The 18159-nt window shown below is 38.8% G+C and overlaps 1 protein-coding gene across 1 annotated transcript; it reads right to left on the reverse strand.

The window, feature by feature from the left end:
• Positions 1-144: 144 nt before the first annotated feature.
• Positions 145-17884, reverse strand: LOC125228170 (zinc carboxypeptidase-like). The gene is given in 10 exon segments (XM_048132628.1): positions 145-553; positions 2565-2652; positions 3469-3671; positions 4263-4350; positions 10167-10255; positions 10258-10326; positions 12710-12866; positions 14157-14232; positions 15851-15984; positions 17677-17884. Coding segments are annotated over 10 exon segments (1245 nt in total). The 5' UTR covers positions 17830-17884; the 3' UTR covers positions 145-365.
• Between the last annotated feature and the right edge of the window lie 275 nt (positions 17885-18159).

Below are 18159 nucleotides of genomic sequence, written 5' to 3' on the forward strand. Positions count from 1 at the left end.
AAAATATAAGTTGAAAGTACATAGGTATGATTTTTCTGCAGAATGTCGTCTTGTAACTTTGGATATCCACCCAGAATTTGTCATGTCGATATATTTAACAGATTTTTTATGATTCAGTCCCATAACATAAAAAAGTCCGAAAATCGTGTTACTTTCTTTATTGGTTTCATTGACATTTTTAGTGCATGCTTAGAAGTCGTGAGCATTGGGTATGAGAAATTCTATGTTAAAAAATAACCTTAAAATCTTTAAACAAACTCAATAATATCTCAATAATCCTTCACTAATGTAAATGACAGAAGAAATCTTAAACGAATATCCAAGATTTTCGGTCTAAGCGACCTTCAGAACAAACAAAAGTAAAACTATTTGTAGTATCCAAGATTCTCAGCCTCGTTGAAGAGTCCTAGCATCATCTGAGTGACCTCGTCCCCTTGCTGGTAGATGAGCGCTGGCGGCCAGTAGAAGTAGTACCCTCGGAGCTCGTAAGTGTACACCAGTTGCGTGCCGAGGGCGTGGCGCACCCAGTCCATGCTGCCGCCTGACGCTTTGTCTGAAATGTGGGATTGCCTTTACTTTAAGACATTTCAGTTCCGTAGCCGAATGGCATTTCTGCGACGCGAAACGAAAATTAAACGCCGCGAAAGGTAGTCCGACTGTCGCGCGAATATGCAAGAGCGATAGAGATAGATATCTACGAGCGTTTCGTCTCGTGAGGGTTTGTGCATTCGGCTACGCACTACATCTGCAGTGCGAATAGGGTTTCCTTAGTATTTTTCCGCAAACGTTCGTATTTGATATGCTAGGTCAGTCAATGTCAGTACATCTTGTACTGAGACTGACTGAAATAGCATGACACGTTCGCACGTTTTCGTAAACATACGAAGGAAAATCTGAACTAGCATGACTAATCGTCACTACTTTGAAAAAATCTCGTATCTCACACTGCTCCTCAAAGTTAAAACGCAGATGCGCTGTAAGTCTGTATGCATTTCATACATACTACAGTTTTCTTTTCATTAACAGAAGAAGATACAAGTTTTTTTTTTTCAAAGTAGTGATGAAATATTTCCTGAAAAATTCGAAGGAAAAGCTTTTCGCACTACATCTGTCGTAATTTGTTTTTAAAAACGAGCTTTAAATATGGTTGTAGTTCAAGTCATACTTATAGGTTAACGCAAAATTGCATGCTTTCAATATAATTAACCTGATTGCTTCAAAGCCCATATACATAGTGTAAAGCTAATACGGGCAAATCTGTTAAGTTAATAGCATATAAAATAGTTCAGACATTGAATGACATCGAAATTACAGTACATTGCTGTAGAGGAAACTTTCAAAAATTTATTATGTGTTAAACATTAACAGAAACACCTCGTATTTAATGATAACACTAATGAATTCTGTTTCGTTTAATTTATCGCCCGTGTAAGGCTTACACACTGTATGTTTACTTTGCTCTGACTTGGCACTGAAAATGCTCCTAAATTCAACATGACATGAGCAACAGCCAACAGTCTACCTAAAGCCTGTCAACCAAATTTTGGCAGTAGCAATGTACATCACACTAAAGTATGGTATCCCTATGAAACGAACAAAAACCAGCAATGTACGTCGAACAGCCACATATATTTTTTTTCAAGGGGCTCGCTCCTTCCTTACGAATTAGATAATGTATTAAAAAGGGACGGATATGTGCTAGTTATTTCTCTTTTCGGTAGGGTGGAGATTTCCACAGATAAGATACAAATGACACGCGAATTTCCGCCGATTTTCAAAACTAGTGTTGCTAGCCCGCGATTTTTCAAATTTGCCGCCTTTTTCTAGTGACAAGATTTGGTTGACGGTCTATATATCTAGCTTAAAAACAAATATAAAATTACCCACTCTGGGCACTCTGGCACCCGGAGAAAATGCGCCAAAAATATTGGTGGAATTTCCTCACTTAGGGCCCATTTAGACGGTACGAGAACTCGCATACGAGTTTTATTACATTGCGGTATTTGTTGGCTGTGCAAAATTGTATGTACCCTCAACAGCCCGTAATGTAACTAGAATCGCATGCGAGTTCGCACGCCGTCTAAATCAGGCCTTACTCGTAACAGCTAGTGATATTTGTTAGACTAGGATCTCAGTTGATGTACCACGTTGTAAACTTTATTGTTTTTTTTTATGTTCTTATTTACTGTTTTTTAATGTAAGTTTCATGACGCATTGGATTTATCTGTATATATGTCACTGAAATATGTTTTCAAATATTTAAATAAATAATAATAAATAAATAATACGAAAGGCTCGAAAAACTGTGGGGCACTCCTGGGTACGTAGCCGAATGGCACAAACGCTCACGAAACGAAACGCTCGATATCTGTCTCTATCGCTCTTGCGTATTGGCGCGAAAGAGCCGGACTACCTTTCGCGGCGTTTCGTTTTCGTTTCGCGTCGCAGAAATGCCATTCGGCTACGGCACCTGGATGAGATTAGCCCAGGACCAATGGCTGAAATGATCATGATGATATTTAATACGAAAGTGTAAATTCGAATGTAGGGGAAATATAGCTTACATAGAACTTCGGCAGCGGTAGCAGGGCCGTCATATTTTGCATGATTCACTTTGTACCCGTAGGCCAATGATGTTTTTCCGATTGTCACCTGTAAAAAATAAGTGTTTTAATTGTTCTCTTTTGTAGACATGTCAACAAATTAATTTTGTTAAAATATGAGCATAATAATCTTAATAATCTGACCCAGGATAATCTGATAAGTTCTTAAACTTAAATGAAAACGGCAAATATGGTGGAAACATTTTACTATTAAGCCTTCATAAATATTTATTTATACTTTATTGCACATAAAAAAAGTACGAATGGTGGACTTAAACAAATATTGTAGGTTATAAAAATTACACCCTGTATAAGAAAGGCAATCACCAAGTTAAAGGCTATTCAACATAGCGATATAAAGGGCGCGTGGCGGATTATTTATACATCATCATCATCCTCCTTGCATTATCCCGGCATTTGCCACGGCTCATGGGAGCCTGGGGTCCGCTTTGACAACGAATCCCAAGATGCCGCGTAGGTACTAGTTTTATGAAAGCGACTGCCGACTGACCTTCCAACTCGATGGGTACGGCCTTGTTGGAATTAGTCCGGTTTCCTCACGATGTTTTCCTTCACCGAAAAGTATCGACAAATATCAAAATGACATTCCGCACTTAACTTCAGAAAAATATCAAACATTGTTTATTAACCCCCGATATATTATGAATTATGAATTATGTGTGTCTGTCTGTGGCATCGTAGGTCCCGAACGGATGAATCGATTTAGATTTAGCTTTTTTTGTCTGAAAGCTGAGTTGTTAGCTGAGCGGGATTGTTCTTAGCCATGTTTCATGAAAATCGGTCTACTATGTCGCGGTAGGGGGTTTTTTCAAAATTTTAATTTTGTGGTTAGGTTATTCCATACCAAGTCATTATAGTTATCATTATGCTCCTCCGAGTCTGAGTAAGGCAGCAACAGCATCTGAGCGTCCGCGTGGAAAGCGATGTAGCCGAGAAGGTTCTCGACCTTGGAGATGTACTGGGACAGGGTTCGAGTCTCGACCTCGGAGAACGGTTCGGATCCGCCGTAGACTTGGTAATCGCAGGGGTTGTTGTTCGCTCCGTGCTCTGAAAACGGGATGTTTATGAAAGAAACGGCGAATATCGTCATCATCCTCCTTGGGTTATCCCGGCATTTGCCACGGGGGAGCCTGGAGTCCGCGAAACTAACCTCAAGATTTGGCAAAGGTACCTACTAGTTTTTTACGAAAGTGACTGCCATCTGACCTTCAAATTCCAACCAATACAACACATACAGTACAATACAATGGGTAACATAGGCCTTATTGGGATTCGTCCGGTTTCCTCAAGATGTTTTGCTTTACCGAAAAGCGATTGGCAAATATCAGTGTCGCTTAACTTCAAACAAAATATAATACGATCTGAAAGATAATCAACCTTATAGCAGAATGGATTTACCCAGTTTTGAAGTTAAGCGATACAAATTTCGCACATAAGTTCCGAAAAAATTATTGGTTTGGTTCAAGCCGGGGTTGGAACTTGACACCTCCGGATTTAAATCAATGGTGGATATGTAGGTTAATAACCTTTTGAATGCCAAGAATACCAAGTCCGCGCAGTGGGCACACATAATATACAGGGCCAGAAATACGTATAAATAAATATGAAGAAAATATAATATGAAGAAAAGTGTCTTACTAAGCCAGTTGTAGTCCCAGTTACGATTCGGATCAGCTCCGTAGCAGCCATTGCTGGATTTTGATCTGGTTTTTCTCCACATGCGGTCCTAAAAATTAATAAACATATAGGTACTTAAGTACTGTACAATGTACATCTACCATTAAAAATAACAGATCAAAAAATATTCAATAAAATAATTTGATTTGTTCCCTAGTTGTAAACAGATTAAGAGATTTAAACTCAAAATTATCTAAACCATTCAATTTAACTTAATCTTAATTATAATTCAGATCTGAAATTTCAACTGCAGGGCGTCTATAATTAAACATTTTGACAGTTTAATAGAATCACAATTAATCATCAATGCTTTGAATTATAACACTTAAAATAAAATTATTTTCAATTTAATTTAATGTATTATAATTAAGAATAAGAATATAGTTAATAAGTGCTCATGACAAAAAAATGGTGCTATTTTATATGTACTATTTTATATGCTTCCGTAAAAGCGATTGAATCACAGAACATTAGGCACTGGTCTCACCGCAAGCTAGTAAGCTTTGAGCTATCGGCTATAAAAACGAACAAAAGATAAGCACCCCCGTGCAAATAAAAGAGACACGGCGATTACTCGCCCAGCGGTGAGCCAATATCGCCGTAGGTATCTTTTATTTGCACGGGAGTGATTATATTTGGTTCATTTTTATAGCCGATAGCTCATAGTTTACTAGCTCGCGGTGGGATCAGTGCCTTAGTGGTTTTTAAAATTGAATTTAAAAATACCGACATCCATTTTTATTAAATAGCCAAAATGATGAAATTTTAATTTTAGTATTAGTTAAATGTTGTGCTCGCTTTATGGCTTACCTACTTGTAAATGTAATTACTAAATTGTTGTTTGTTTCTCGCTTAAGTGATTTGTAATCTTAGAGAGATAAATATATTTGAACTGAACATGCGACTGGACCCACATTGGACCGGTGTTCGAAGCGTCGCAGGTTCGAGTCATTTTGAAGGTGCATTTTTACTGAACTATCAGCCGCGATAGCTGGAGACCCGGGTTCGATTCCCGGCTTTGCCACCAGTGGGCTTGATCGCTTTTTATTTAACACTAAATGGTATGGTATCTATTTCAGTTTATAAATATATGTCACCGTAAAATTGTAAAAACCGTTAGTTTATAATTTCACTAGCGAGATTATGAACTAACGAAATATTGTGAATCGTAACGTACAGTTCACAATTTGACGGATTATTTTTACGTTAGATTATAATCTAACGAAGCGAAACCGTCAAATTGTAAACTGTCATGGCGTCGGAACGAAGTTAGCGCTCTGATTGGTCGGTTTTATAGTAGATCGTTCTGTGGCCATAGAGTGACTGACACAAATAGACACTGCAATCACAGATGTCAATCAAAAACCTCATTAAACTTTTATCATCAAAATTCGATATATTGTTTAAGGAAATGGTCGAACTCGCCAAATAACAAAATTGTGAGTTACTTTGCTTGTTATGTGGCGGCTTAATTGGTATATCTCTTGTGATTTAATATTCAGTTTTCGAAAAAAAAAACCGTTAGTTTATAATCTCACTAAGATTATGAACTGACGAGATATGGTGAACTGTAACGTTCACAATTTAACGGATTATTTTTCGTTAGATTATAATCTAACGGAGAAAAACCGATAAATTGTAATTCGTCATATGCGCCAGAAGCTAGTGCTCTGAATGATCAGTGTTTTGTTAGATCGTTCTGGGCCCATAGAGTACCTAACATAAATAAACACTACAATCACAGATGTCTATTATTAGTACATTACTCTTCTTTGAGTCGTGTTTTGATTTATCGACACTCGTTTCAAACTTCCTCTTTTTCGCACTTGTATCGTTTGACGTTTTTCAGTCCATACATAAAAAAAGTTAAAAGGTTCTTTAAAGTTTCGATATAGGCACATAATTAACCACATTTCGCACTAGTGCCATAAAACTGCACCATGTGTTCTGAAATATACCATTCAGTACAGATGGTGCTTTTTTTACGCACTAGTGCGAGAAGTGGTTCATTATGTTCGGGGGGCTCACGGGAGGGCAAGGCTCTGCTTTCAAGATTGGATATTGCACGGCAAGCCTTCCGCCGGCCGTGTTTATGATGAGATGTGTGAATCCAAGCGACAATTTAAATCAAAATTAAAATGGTGTCAAAATAATGAACAACAGATTAAAATGGATATCATTGCTCAACACCATTTTAATAAAGATTTTGGAAAGTTTTGGAAATCCACCAACAAGCTTAACCCAAGGTCTGGGCTTCCCGTGAGCGTCGCGGGTGTGACTGATCCCTCCGAAATAGCGGACTTATTCAAAAGTAATTTTAAGGTAGAATCGCCACTGGGTCCGGCGTCACGGGTGTTTACTGCTGAGGACTTTCCCGTCGAGTTGAGTGTCACTTTTACTGCCAAACAAGTGGAAACAGTGATTAATAATATGGTCAGAGGTAAATCGCCGGGACATGACGGACTCAGCATTGAACACCTGAAGCATGCTGGAAAGCATCTGCCTAGAGTACTCGCCATGTTTTTTACACTTTGTCTGAGTCATTGCCACCTGCCTGACGAACTAATGCAGACGGTTGTAGTCCCAATCGTCAAAAATAAAACGGGTGATGCCTCAGATCTGTCGAACTATAGGCCGATATCCTTGGCTACCACTATTGCCAAAGTGCTGGACGGTCTACTTGATGCGCAGTTGGATGAGCATATCAAGTTAAATGATGCACAATTTGGATTTCGGCGGGGATTTTCCACAGAGAGTGCGATCATGGCCCTCAAGAATACCGTGCAGTACTATACCAGCAGGAGTACACCGGTTTATGGTGTGTTCCTGGACCTATCAAAGGCATTCGACCTTGTAGCCTATGACATCCTTTGGGCCAAGTTACGTAATGAGACTAGTGTACCTAAGGAAGTGACAGCCCTGTTTAAATATTGGTACTTACATCAAAGCAACTTTGTAAGATGGGGGAATGCAATGTCACCGGGTTATAAATTGATGTGTGGGGTGAGACAGGGTGGGCTGTCCTCACCAAAGCTGTTTAATTTGTATGTCAACCTTCTCATTGAGGAGCTAAGCAGTACCTATGCCGGATGTCACATTGACGGAGTCGCCACAAACAATTTCAGTTACGCGGATGACATGGTGCTGCTTGGGCCCTCAATGGATGCAATGAGAAGGCTGTTGAAAATATGCGAGTCCTATGCAGTGGCTCATGGACTCAGGTACAATGTTAAAAAAGCGAGGTGATGATTTTTAAGGCCGGTAGAAAAACGTATCCTGCGGTACCTTTAGTGACACTCTACGGTATCCCTTTAAACTTCGTCACCAAGTTCAAGTACCTGGGTCACTGGGTGACTGACAACCTGAGTGATGACCTGGACGTGGAGAGGGAGCGTAGGTCGTTGGCCGTCCGATGTAACATGTTGGCCCGCAGGTTTGCGAAATGTACTGCACAAGTAAAGGTTACACTTTTCAAAGCGTACTGTCAGTCATTCTATACTTGCAGCCTGTGGACCAACTTTACGCAGAAGGCGTACAACGGCCTGCGCGTCCAATATAATAATGCGTTCCGGGTGTTGATGGGGCTGCCGCGTTTTTGCAGTGCCTCTGGTATGTTCGCAGAGGCCAACGTGGACAGTTTCGCGGCAATAATGCGCAAAAGGTGCGCCTCACTAATGCGTCGCCTGCGCGGCAGCCCCAACAGCATCTTGAACGTATTTATAGAGCGTGAAAATGGCCCCATGCTCAACCGATGGCAAATGCTGCACGCTGTCGCCATGTCTAGGTTTTAAGTGTGAATTGTTTTAGTTTTTTAAGTCTTAGCATTAGGTAAATGTCTTACTAACACTAATATTAGTTTTTTTAGAGTTGTAATGTTCTACTAACCATCTATGGACCCTGAGTCTGAAATAAATGATTTTTATTTTATTTATTTTTTTTTATTTATTATATGTCAGGACGAAACTTCGGAGGGCGATCTGTACTTAAAAACGTCGTACAATACACGTGCGAAAAGGAAATTCGTAACTCGTATCGTGGCGTGTCGATTTAAAACATTAATTTATCGCCACTCGTTTCTAACTTCCTTTTTTACGCACTTGTATCGTAATGTACTATTGTAATACATTAATTGACATCTGTGATTGTAGTGTCTATTTATGTTAGGTACTCTAATGACACAGAACGATCTAACAAAAAACTGACCATTCAGAGCGCTAGCTCCTGACGCATATGACAGTTTACAATTTGACGGTTTCTCTCCGTTAGATTATAATCTAACGAAAAATAATCCGTTAAATTGTGAACGTTACGGTTCACCATAACTCGTCAGTTCATAATCTCACTAGTAAGATTATAAACTAACGGATTTTGTTTTCGAAAACTGAATATTAAATCACAAGAAATATAAGAGTTTTGAATGATTCACGGTTATTTTCATTAGACTTATATTGACCGGGATATAGACCGTGATTACGATATCGGGAGCTCGAAAAATCAAAAAGGTAATCACGGTCTATATCCCTGTCAATATAAGTCACAAGAAATATACCAATTAAGCCGCCACATAACAAGCAAAGTAACTGATAATTTTGTTTATTTGGCGAGTTCGACCATTTCCTTAAACAATATATCGAATTTTGATGATAAAAGTTTAATGAGGTTTTTGATTGACATCTGTGGTTGCAGTGTCTATTTGTGTCAGTCACTCTATGGCCACGGAACGATCTACTATAAAACCGACCAATCAGAGCGCTAGCTTCGTTCCGACGCCATGACAGTTTACAATTTGACGGTTTCGCTTCGATAGATTATAATCTAACGTAAAAGCAATCCGTCAAATTGTGAACTGTACGTTACGGTTCACAATATTTCGTTAGTTCATAATCTCGCTAGTGAAATTATAAACTAACGGTTTTTACAATTTTACGGTGACATATATAATATATAAATACTTATATACATAGAAAACATCCATGACTCAGGAACAAATATCTGTGCTCATCACACAAATAAATGCCCTTACCGGGATTCGAACCCGGGACCGCAGCGTAGCAGGCAGGGTCACTACCGACTGCGCCAGACCGGTCGTCAATAACTATTGTAACAGTCACTCATTAATAACTATTGTAACATTTAGGTGGGCATTTTCAGAAATTGGGGCCCAAAATTAGTGACAGTTGTTAACAAAAATTAACTCCATGTGACGACAATTGAGAATAAAATTTGTCTAAAAACCAACTTTTTTCATGTTATAAAACGTAGATTATTGCTAGTAGTTTATGTAATTAACACAAAAGCAAATTATTGAAATTTCATGCTTTTATTGTCGTCACAAAACTGACATCGAGTTAATTTTTAACCCCCGACGCAAATACGACGGGGTGATATAAGTTTGACGTGTCTGTCTGTTGTCTGTCTGTCTGTGTGTGCGTCTGTCTGTGGCACCGTAGCTCCCGAACGGGTGAACCGATTTCGATTTAGATTTTTTTTGTTTGAAAGCTGAGTTAGTCGGGAGTGTTCTTAGCCATGTTTCATGAAAATCGCTCCGCTATGTCGCCGTCGAGGGGTTTTTTCAAAATTTTAATTTTGTGGTTATTGTTTCACTAACTTTGAGTCCCAATTTTTGAAAATGCCCAGGTACACATACATACAGTCAACCAATTCAAGGCAGTCAATCTGTGTAAGAATGTCCTATAATATTTATTTATTTATTTATTAATTGGAACCCTAGGCCACTCTACAACCATGTCAAAATGACAAGCAGTAAGAGACTTCTTACAATCTGATTTCCAACGTCACTATGACACAGTTCTACAGTGGCCTAGGGTTCCAATTGGTTGACTGTACATTAACTTAAAAACTTACTTTAGTATAACTAAAGTGATAGCCATCAGGGTTGACACTCGGAAAGATGTGCCAGTCGAATTGATTCCGCAGGGCCTCAATGTCAGGTTGTCGCTCGTGAGCAGTTGATTGATGAAATAGGTGGTCGTGGCAGGGGTGATCCATTCTCGGGCGTGGATGCCTGAAATTGGGGTAGTCAATTTATTTTAATATTTGAGACGGTGACGGATTCCTGGTGGAAATCAATTCTAGAGAAGAATATATGAATGAGAAAAGAGAAGGATTTGAATGAAAAATGGTATTTATTCTACATCATAATAATTTAACGTGAGGTTATTTTCCGCTGTAGTAGATAATAGTACATTACGATACAAGTGCGTAAAAAAGGAAGTTTGAAACGAATGGTGATAATTTAAAACACTACCGAAGGGAGTATTTTAAATCGTCACGAGTTACGAATTTCCTTTTCGCACGTGTATCGTACGACGTTTTTCAGTATAGATGGCCCTCCGAAGTTTCGACCTGACATAATTATAATGAACCACTTCTCGCACTAGTGTGTAAAAAAAAACACCATCTGTACCTACTGAAATAGTACATTACGATACAAGTGCGAAAAATAGGAAGTTTGAAACGAGTGGCGATAAATTAAGACACGACCGAAGGAAGTTACGAATTTCCTTTTCAGTCGTGTATCGTACGACGTTTTTCAGTACAGATGGCCCTCCGAAGTTTCGACCTGACATAATTATAATGAACCACTTAAAATAAATAAATAAATATTGGGGACACCTTACACAGATCAACTTAGCCCCAAACTAAGCAAAGCTTGTACTATGAGTGCTAAGCGACGATATACATACTTAAATAGATAAATACATAGAAAACATCCATGACTCAGGAACAAATATCTGTGCTCATCACACAAATAAATGCCCTTACCGGGATTCGAACCCAGGACCGCGGCTTAGCAGGCAGGGTCACTACCGACTGAGCCAGACCAGTCGTCACCACCACTTCCAAACACCATTTGTACTGAAAAACATATTATTAGCATTGGTTAAAATCGCGATATAAGGGCCAGTTGCATCAACCACATTTGACAGAAAATTTTACTACTACTACAATTTTCTTTTCATTGACAGACGAAGATACAAGTTTTTTAAAAAGTAGTGACGAAATGTGTTTAAAATAAGTAGGCTTGCTTTCGGCCCTTCGTTCTGGACTGGTGATCCTTATTATTTCCATATGGCGGCCATCTTAGTATACCAAGTTACCGAGCATCAGACCATCTTTTTAGGGTTCCGTACCAAAAAGGTACAACAGGAACCCTTATGGTGCGACTCTGTCCGTCTGTCACATTGTTAAATATCTCGAGAACTACTTATGCTATCGATATGAAATTTGGAATAATTATAAACATTGTGAACCTCTACAAGTTGAAAGTAATTTTTTTTAATTAATTAATATAAATGATAGAAAATGGACAAAATGAAAGGGGGGCAAACTGCAATGAAAATTTCAAGTAACTAGGTCAAGTGGGGTATCGTTAGAAAGAGCTCAAATTGTACATATCAAAACTATTTTTTATATTTTTTTGGTTGTGGAAAAAAAATGTTTTTTGAAGGAAAATGTAAAAAAAAAATACCGTCCCCCCCCCTTATCTCCGAAGTTTAGTAACATAAATTTATGAAATTTTCACCAAACATGGCTATTATAATGAATATTACAGGAAAAATAAAATCGTACACGTATCTTGAAAACTTTTTTTTTTATTTATAAAAAAACCGTTCAGATTTACATTTTCAATTTCAACATTCTTGCGGGTGTTTATTGTACCTGTATTTTTTAACAAAATAACAATGAAATTAGCTGCTTTCAAATGGAGGCAAAATGGTTAAAATCGGTTCACGCAATAAACAATTATTCCATAAAAATCATCTTCCATACTAGCTCGCGCGCATTAGTTTACTCAATTTGCCGATAGATGTCGCTGTACGTTGAACGTTCATTTCCTACATCGCGTTTTTCCTGTTATAATGAGGTCGGTTCAGGAGCGTCCTTGCGACATGTCGTAAGTCGTAAACTATTGAAGTCGAATAGTCTTGAAAGTTTGTACGGAACCCTCGGTGAGCGAGTCCGACTCGCACTTGACCGGTTTTTTTTATACCACGTCGGTGGCAAACAGGTGGTATACGCCCCGCCGGATGGAAAGCGGCCACCGTAACCTATGGACGCGTGCAACTCGAGGGATGTCATATGAGCGTTGCCGACCATTAGAAACTTGTACACTGCTTTTTTGAAGAACCCCATATACTGTAGTTCATCGGGAATACCTCGGCAGGGAGCTCATTCCACATCCGGAGCGTTCGTGGGAGGAAATTCCTCTGAAACCGCACGGTCCGCGACCATTTAGGTTGCAAGGTGTGTGGATGAGCGCCCTGTCGATAGCGAGCGGTGCGATGATGAAAAGTGGCCGTTGGCATCATGTCAAACAGTCAACATGTCAAACAATCTTCTGTGTTATTACATAACTCATGTGTTTAATATTTAGTGAAACTTGCCAGATTCGATGAAGACGGCTGGCTTGCTCTCGGCCCTGCCTTCAGGAGTGTTGATCCTCAGTCCCTTGATCTGTCGACCTTCGTAGCTTTCCCCTCCCACCACTAGCTGGGTCCATTGAGGGTAAGTCACGCTCATGTTTTGGAGGTAGCCGTATATCTGTAGAGAATATTAGATTGAGCCTGTGTGGTGACGGGTTAAGAATTTCACCACCACCTTTCTTCCCGTGGGTGTCGTAGAAGGCGACTATGGGATATGGGTTAAATTGTGGCGTAGGCGAGAGGCTGGCAACCTGACACTGCAATGTCACAGTTTTGTTTTCTTTCAACCCCTTATTTGCCAAGAGTGGCACTGAAGCTTTAGTAGTTTCATGTGTTCTGCCTACCCCTTTATGGGATACAGGCGTGATTGTATGTATGTATGTATGTAATATTAGATTGTTTTATTTATTTATTTCAACTTTATTGCACAATTAAAAAAAAACACAAATGGCGGACTTAGTGCCTTAAAGCATTTGCTGTTCTCTGTGTGAAAAGTTACTCTGCAGATCAAATTCAAGTTACATGAGATCCAATAAATCTATTACTTTACTGTGCAAGTTATTATTTAATGTGGTGGATGCTTCATTATTAGCAAACTAGGCATAAGTAAAATCTATTTACTCTATACGTATAGGTTCTTAAATTATTTTTTCTACTCCCGAACTGTAATTCGTCATTTACAGGGTCGTGCATAGATCTTTAAAACCCTTCATAAAAGTCTATTCCCCAAAGCCAGCGTCCGCCGGCTTTCCGCGCATGCGCGCAGTATCGAAAAAACTGAAAACGCATTGTTTGGCTCTGTAACCATGGCAACGCATTGTTATAACGATACTGCGCACTTTGGGCAGCTGAGTTGACAGTGCAAACCTTTGCGTCAAAATACAGGAAACAGTGTGAATTTCACGAAAGTTATTCAAGAAAACTATTAAAAACTGAGTGCATGGTCGTAGAAAAAGTATTGTATGCAACGGTGTTTAACTGAATCAAAAAATACTCGTGGCGTCTTAATAACAATTTTCGGCTTCGCCTCAAATTGTTACCCACGCCACTCGTCTTTTTTGACCTCCTTTAAACGCCTGTTGCATAAAATACTATAAATACATTGTTCATATGGTGAGGTAGCTCTCTAACAAACGTCAAAATAAATGATATTTTGTTCAATAAGTGCAGCGGAAGCGACACCAAAAGAACCCTTACTAATATTATAAATGGGAAAGTGTGTGTGTCTGTTTGTTTGTCCGCCTTTCACGGCAAAACGGAGCAACGAATTGACGTGATTTTTTAGGTGGAGATAGTTGAAGGGATGGAGAGAGACATAGGCTACTTTTTGTTTCTTTCTAACGCGAGCGAAGCCGCAAGCAAAAGCTAGTATAGAATAAATAACGTATAAAAGTGGGTTCAAACTCACATCATCAATGTCGTAATATGCAGACCAGGAGAAGCCTTTCTTCCTAAGACTGGCGTCTTTTTCCAGCTGTATTATTCTATAAATAAATTAAAAATATCAAAACCCTATTTAAAATATCCAAGTACTTTTGTACAGTCGCGTTAAGTTCTAAAAATGTCAGACGACTCTTATAAACCTACTATATTGAGCATAAATTAATTAATTTGTTGGTTTTGTCTAACTGTGTAGATATAATTTGTACACGACTGTAGGCTCCAGTTCGTAAGCCAACGCTATTAAGATAATTATAATTATAGTGTCGTGTTATTTAGAAACGCTGGCTTCTAAAGATTATATTTTTAACAACAGAATAAAACTTACACAGCTAAGTAAAAAATAGGCGTTGACACAGAAAACAAATACTAAATTGTACTTAAATAAATCTCATGGTGCCGACTGGCAGGATTCTGGTTGCATTTCCTCGCTGTATTGCAAGACGTAGAGCAGGAAGGTGCCGGCTCTTCGATCACCTCTAAACCAGTGAAGTCTCCGAGTATTTTAGTTAATTATTTAAAAAAGCTGGAGAGCGTTTGTACTCCACGGGCCAAGGGTATCTAATCGTATAAAATACACAAACAGATTTTCAGATAACGAAGCATTTTCTTTCACTCGTGTGTGTAGTTTTGGGTCCCACAAGTATGTAAACAAAAGTACGTAAAGAGTGTGCTCAGTGCACAAAGTCAGTTCGGCGAATCTGTATGTACATTATACTGTACCAAATTGGAGCATTCCATGAAATAGTCTGCCGTTGTCGGGCCATAAAATGCTGTAATTCTGCTTTTAAAGCTGCAAGAGTCTGTACAGAAAAAGGACACGCGAAACGAAAACGAAACGACGCGAAAGGTAGTCTGTCTATTCGCGTCAATACGCAAGAGCGATAGAGATAGATATCTACGAGCGTTTCGTTTCGTGAGCGTTTGTGCATTCGGCTACGTAGCCAAATGCATAAACGCTCACGATAATATCTGTATCATAGCTATCTTTCTCTATCGCTCTTGCGTATCGGCGCGACAGAGCTAAACTGCATTTCTGTCGGCGTTTGGCGTCGAAGATAGCCATCCGATAGACTCTTTATAGCGCAACATGAAATTATTAGTAATCATCGTATTTTTAAATTTAAGGAAATATTTAAAACATGGCCGGTGTAGCCGCTATGACCAACTTAGCAACTGAGGCTTGCGGTTCGAGTCCTGCCGGAGGCACAGTGTAATAAAGAGTACTATCGTACAGTATGGCCACTCCCTTTCCCCGCTGAAAGCGCCGCCCATCCCCTCTCGGTTACCTCACAGTTACCGCCTGTCAAAAACGCGAACAGTCAACCTGTCATATCTCACTCATACAAGCATGGTACGCGTTCACCTACATGAGCTTAGAATGTGTGCTAGGAACGCGCCTCTTTCATATATTTGACCGCCAGTGTCCGAGGTGTGCCGGAGGTGTGAAATTTTCCTTTAATTTAAAAATATGACGTAGGTACTATCAGCTGCAAAAGTGCATGGAGAAATTATGAATGAACTAATTAATAAATTCGCTTTGCACTTTTGCAGCTTTTGTATGGAGAGCGTTTGTATGGAGAATTGACCCCTCCTGTATCGTCTTAACGTATGGTGCAAGTGAGATATTGAGAATGTGTTGGTTAATTTCATCAAACTTACTTAGATATATCCTCAAACACGAGCGTGGCTTGCAAATTCAGCTTTTGAACGGTTTCTTGGAAAAAGTCCAGTAGCTCCGGCGAAACGAGCGTTTGAAGCGAAGTTGCACTGTAGCGTTTAATGAGGAACCGTTCCTGGAAGAAGATTTAGGTTTCAAATATTCTGATCTAGTAAATAACAAGTGTTATGTCCCCCACCAAGGTGCGGGACGTGGGTGACGCCATTTCCAAACTCAAATGGAATTGGGCGGGGCACGTTGCCAGGCAGAGTGATGGCAGGTGGACCAAAATGTGGACCGAATGGCGGCCGCTATCGGATGTAAGAAGCGCCTGGAATCCGTTGGCTCGTTGGGTGGACGACATTCGAAAAACTGCGGGGCACTTCTAGATGAGATTAGCCCCGGATTAGAGACCGGGATAACTGGTATACACTAAGGGAGGCCTATCCTCAGCTGTGGGTGATTAATGGTTGAAATGGTGATGATGATGATGTTATGCATGTATTTAGCTTGTCGGAGAGCAAGCAGAATATGCTTTAAGATACTCTATGACGCCATATTTGACAAATAGAGCAAGGGTTTTACGATTTCGTACAACCTGGCTGGCATTCGACTCAGTTCTGCCAAATCAAAACAGAATCCGAAAAGGATGACCGAAAGCTTTCAATCAATATTTAGGAGAAAAATGTGTGAGGAGACTTGGAGTTGCTGGTGATTTTTGAGTTCAGTGATTTAGTTATGATAAGAGACGTAATAGAGGCTATTCCGTTCACGTTTATAATAGGCTAGTTTCCTACTAGTCAAATCAGCTTCTCTATTAGTCCGTTACAAGGAAGAGCCAATTTCAATATAGAAATTTCTTATGAAATTTTTGATAAATGCACATGCTTATAATACAATCAATAGCTTCTACGTTACTGTTTCTTATGACATTCGGCTCGTTTAATTTTATGTTAAATATATGTGTCAATAACTGGAAAAATATGACCATCTTAAAAGCTATGTATGAAATTATCTCCCAAAAAAATTTGATGACACAAGTTTATTATATCAATATATCTTTATTACAGGATGTTCTTATGGAAAAAACACAAGTGTTTTATAATTAGCAAAACAAAATAATTTGACAAAAAAAAACCGTATGCGGATAAAATACCGTATACTCGGCATTGTCCAAAATACTGCACGTCTTCTCCTAACTCGTTATGACGCCATCATTATAGCAAACCTGGCAGTGTCCAACATACTTGACATAGGTTTTTTTCAAAACTATTATAAATATTTTTTTTTTATGATTTTTCTACAATTAATTATCACATAATAACTTCAAAAAACAGATGCAACCGCATTTTTTCGAGATTTTTTTTCCTTGTCGATTTAAGGGTTAAGAACTGTCAAAACGATTTGCTAATATGGAATTACTATGAAATACTGGGGAGTGACGTCACGGTCAATTCATTAACTTTATATCTTTCTCTTTGACTTATTAAATAGAAATTATGTTGTAACATAACCGCTGTCTATGTTTTTCTTTTAATTATGTAGTGTTTTATTTCGTGCACTACATAAAATATTTTACTTTAAGTATAGGAAACTAGCCTATTCCAATAATTACGTACATATTCATGTATAAAGGGAAAGTCCCAACAAAGCCCTTATACGTAGAACTATTATGTTAAGTATAGTAAGTACATTAAATTTATGATATTTTTTAAAATTACTTACTTGCTTAAACAAAAATACACTTATTTTAATGGCAAATTATTTTTAAACATACATACTATGTAATATAAATGACTTGACTTACTAAAGATTACAAAATACTTGCCTCAAAACTCCTTACACTTTCTTCAAACTTATCAAGACTTTCTTTATCACCTACCACCTGATATTCTCTATAACCTCGATAAGTTTTGACATCAACACTGGCCGTTAACACATCCGTACAAAAACAAAACAGAAGCACGAACAGGCAATTCATCTTTGCTTCGGAAGCGGGTCAGCTATGTGCTTCGCGAAGCGGCTCAACTATGAACGATGCGGGTGAAATGCAACGCTCTTTGAGCACATAAATACCTGCTTAAGTATTTATACTATTTATTGTGACATTTGTTTAAATTAGTGTCTAGATAACGGTGAGTATACAGGGATGGGTGCCACTTGAGTTTAAAGTGGGTATTGTTACGTCACAATACACGAAAATGAATTACTTCCTCACGGAAGTAGTCTACGCGAATTAGACACTTACATAATATGGTCACAATGGCGATCAAATATATTGAAAGAGGCGCATTCCTAGCACACAGTCTTA

The sequence above is a fragment of the Leguminivora glycinivorella genome, chromosome 7 (assembly GCF_023078275.1).
Source record: "Leguminivora glycinivorella isolate SPB_JAAS2020 chromosome 7, LegGlyc_1.1, whole genome shotgun sequence".
Classification (NCBI taxonomy): domain Eukaryota; kingdom Metazoa; phylum Arthropoda; class Insecta; order Lepidoptera; family Tortricidae; genus Leguminivora; species Leguminivora glycinivorella.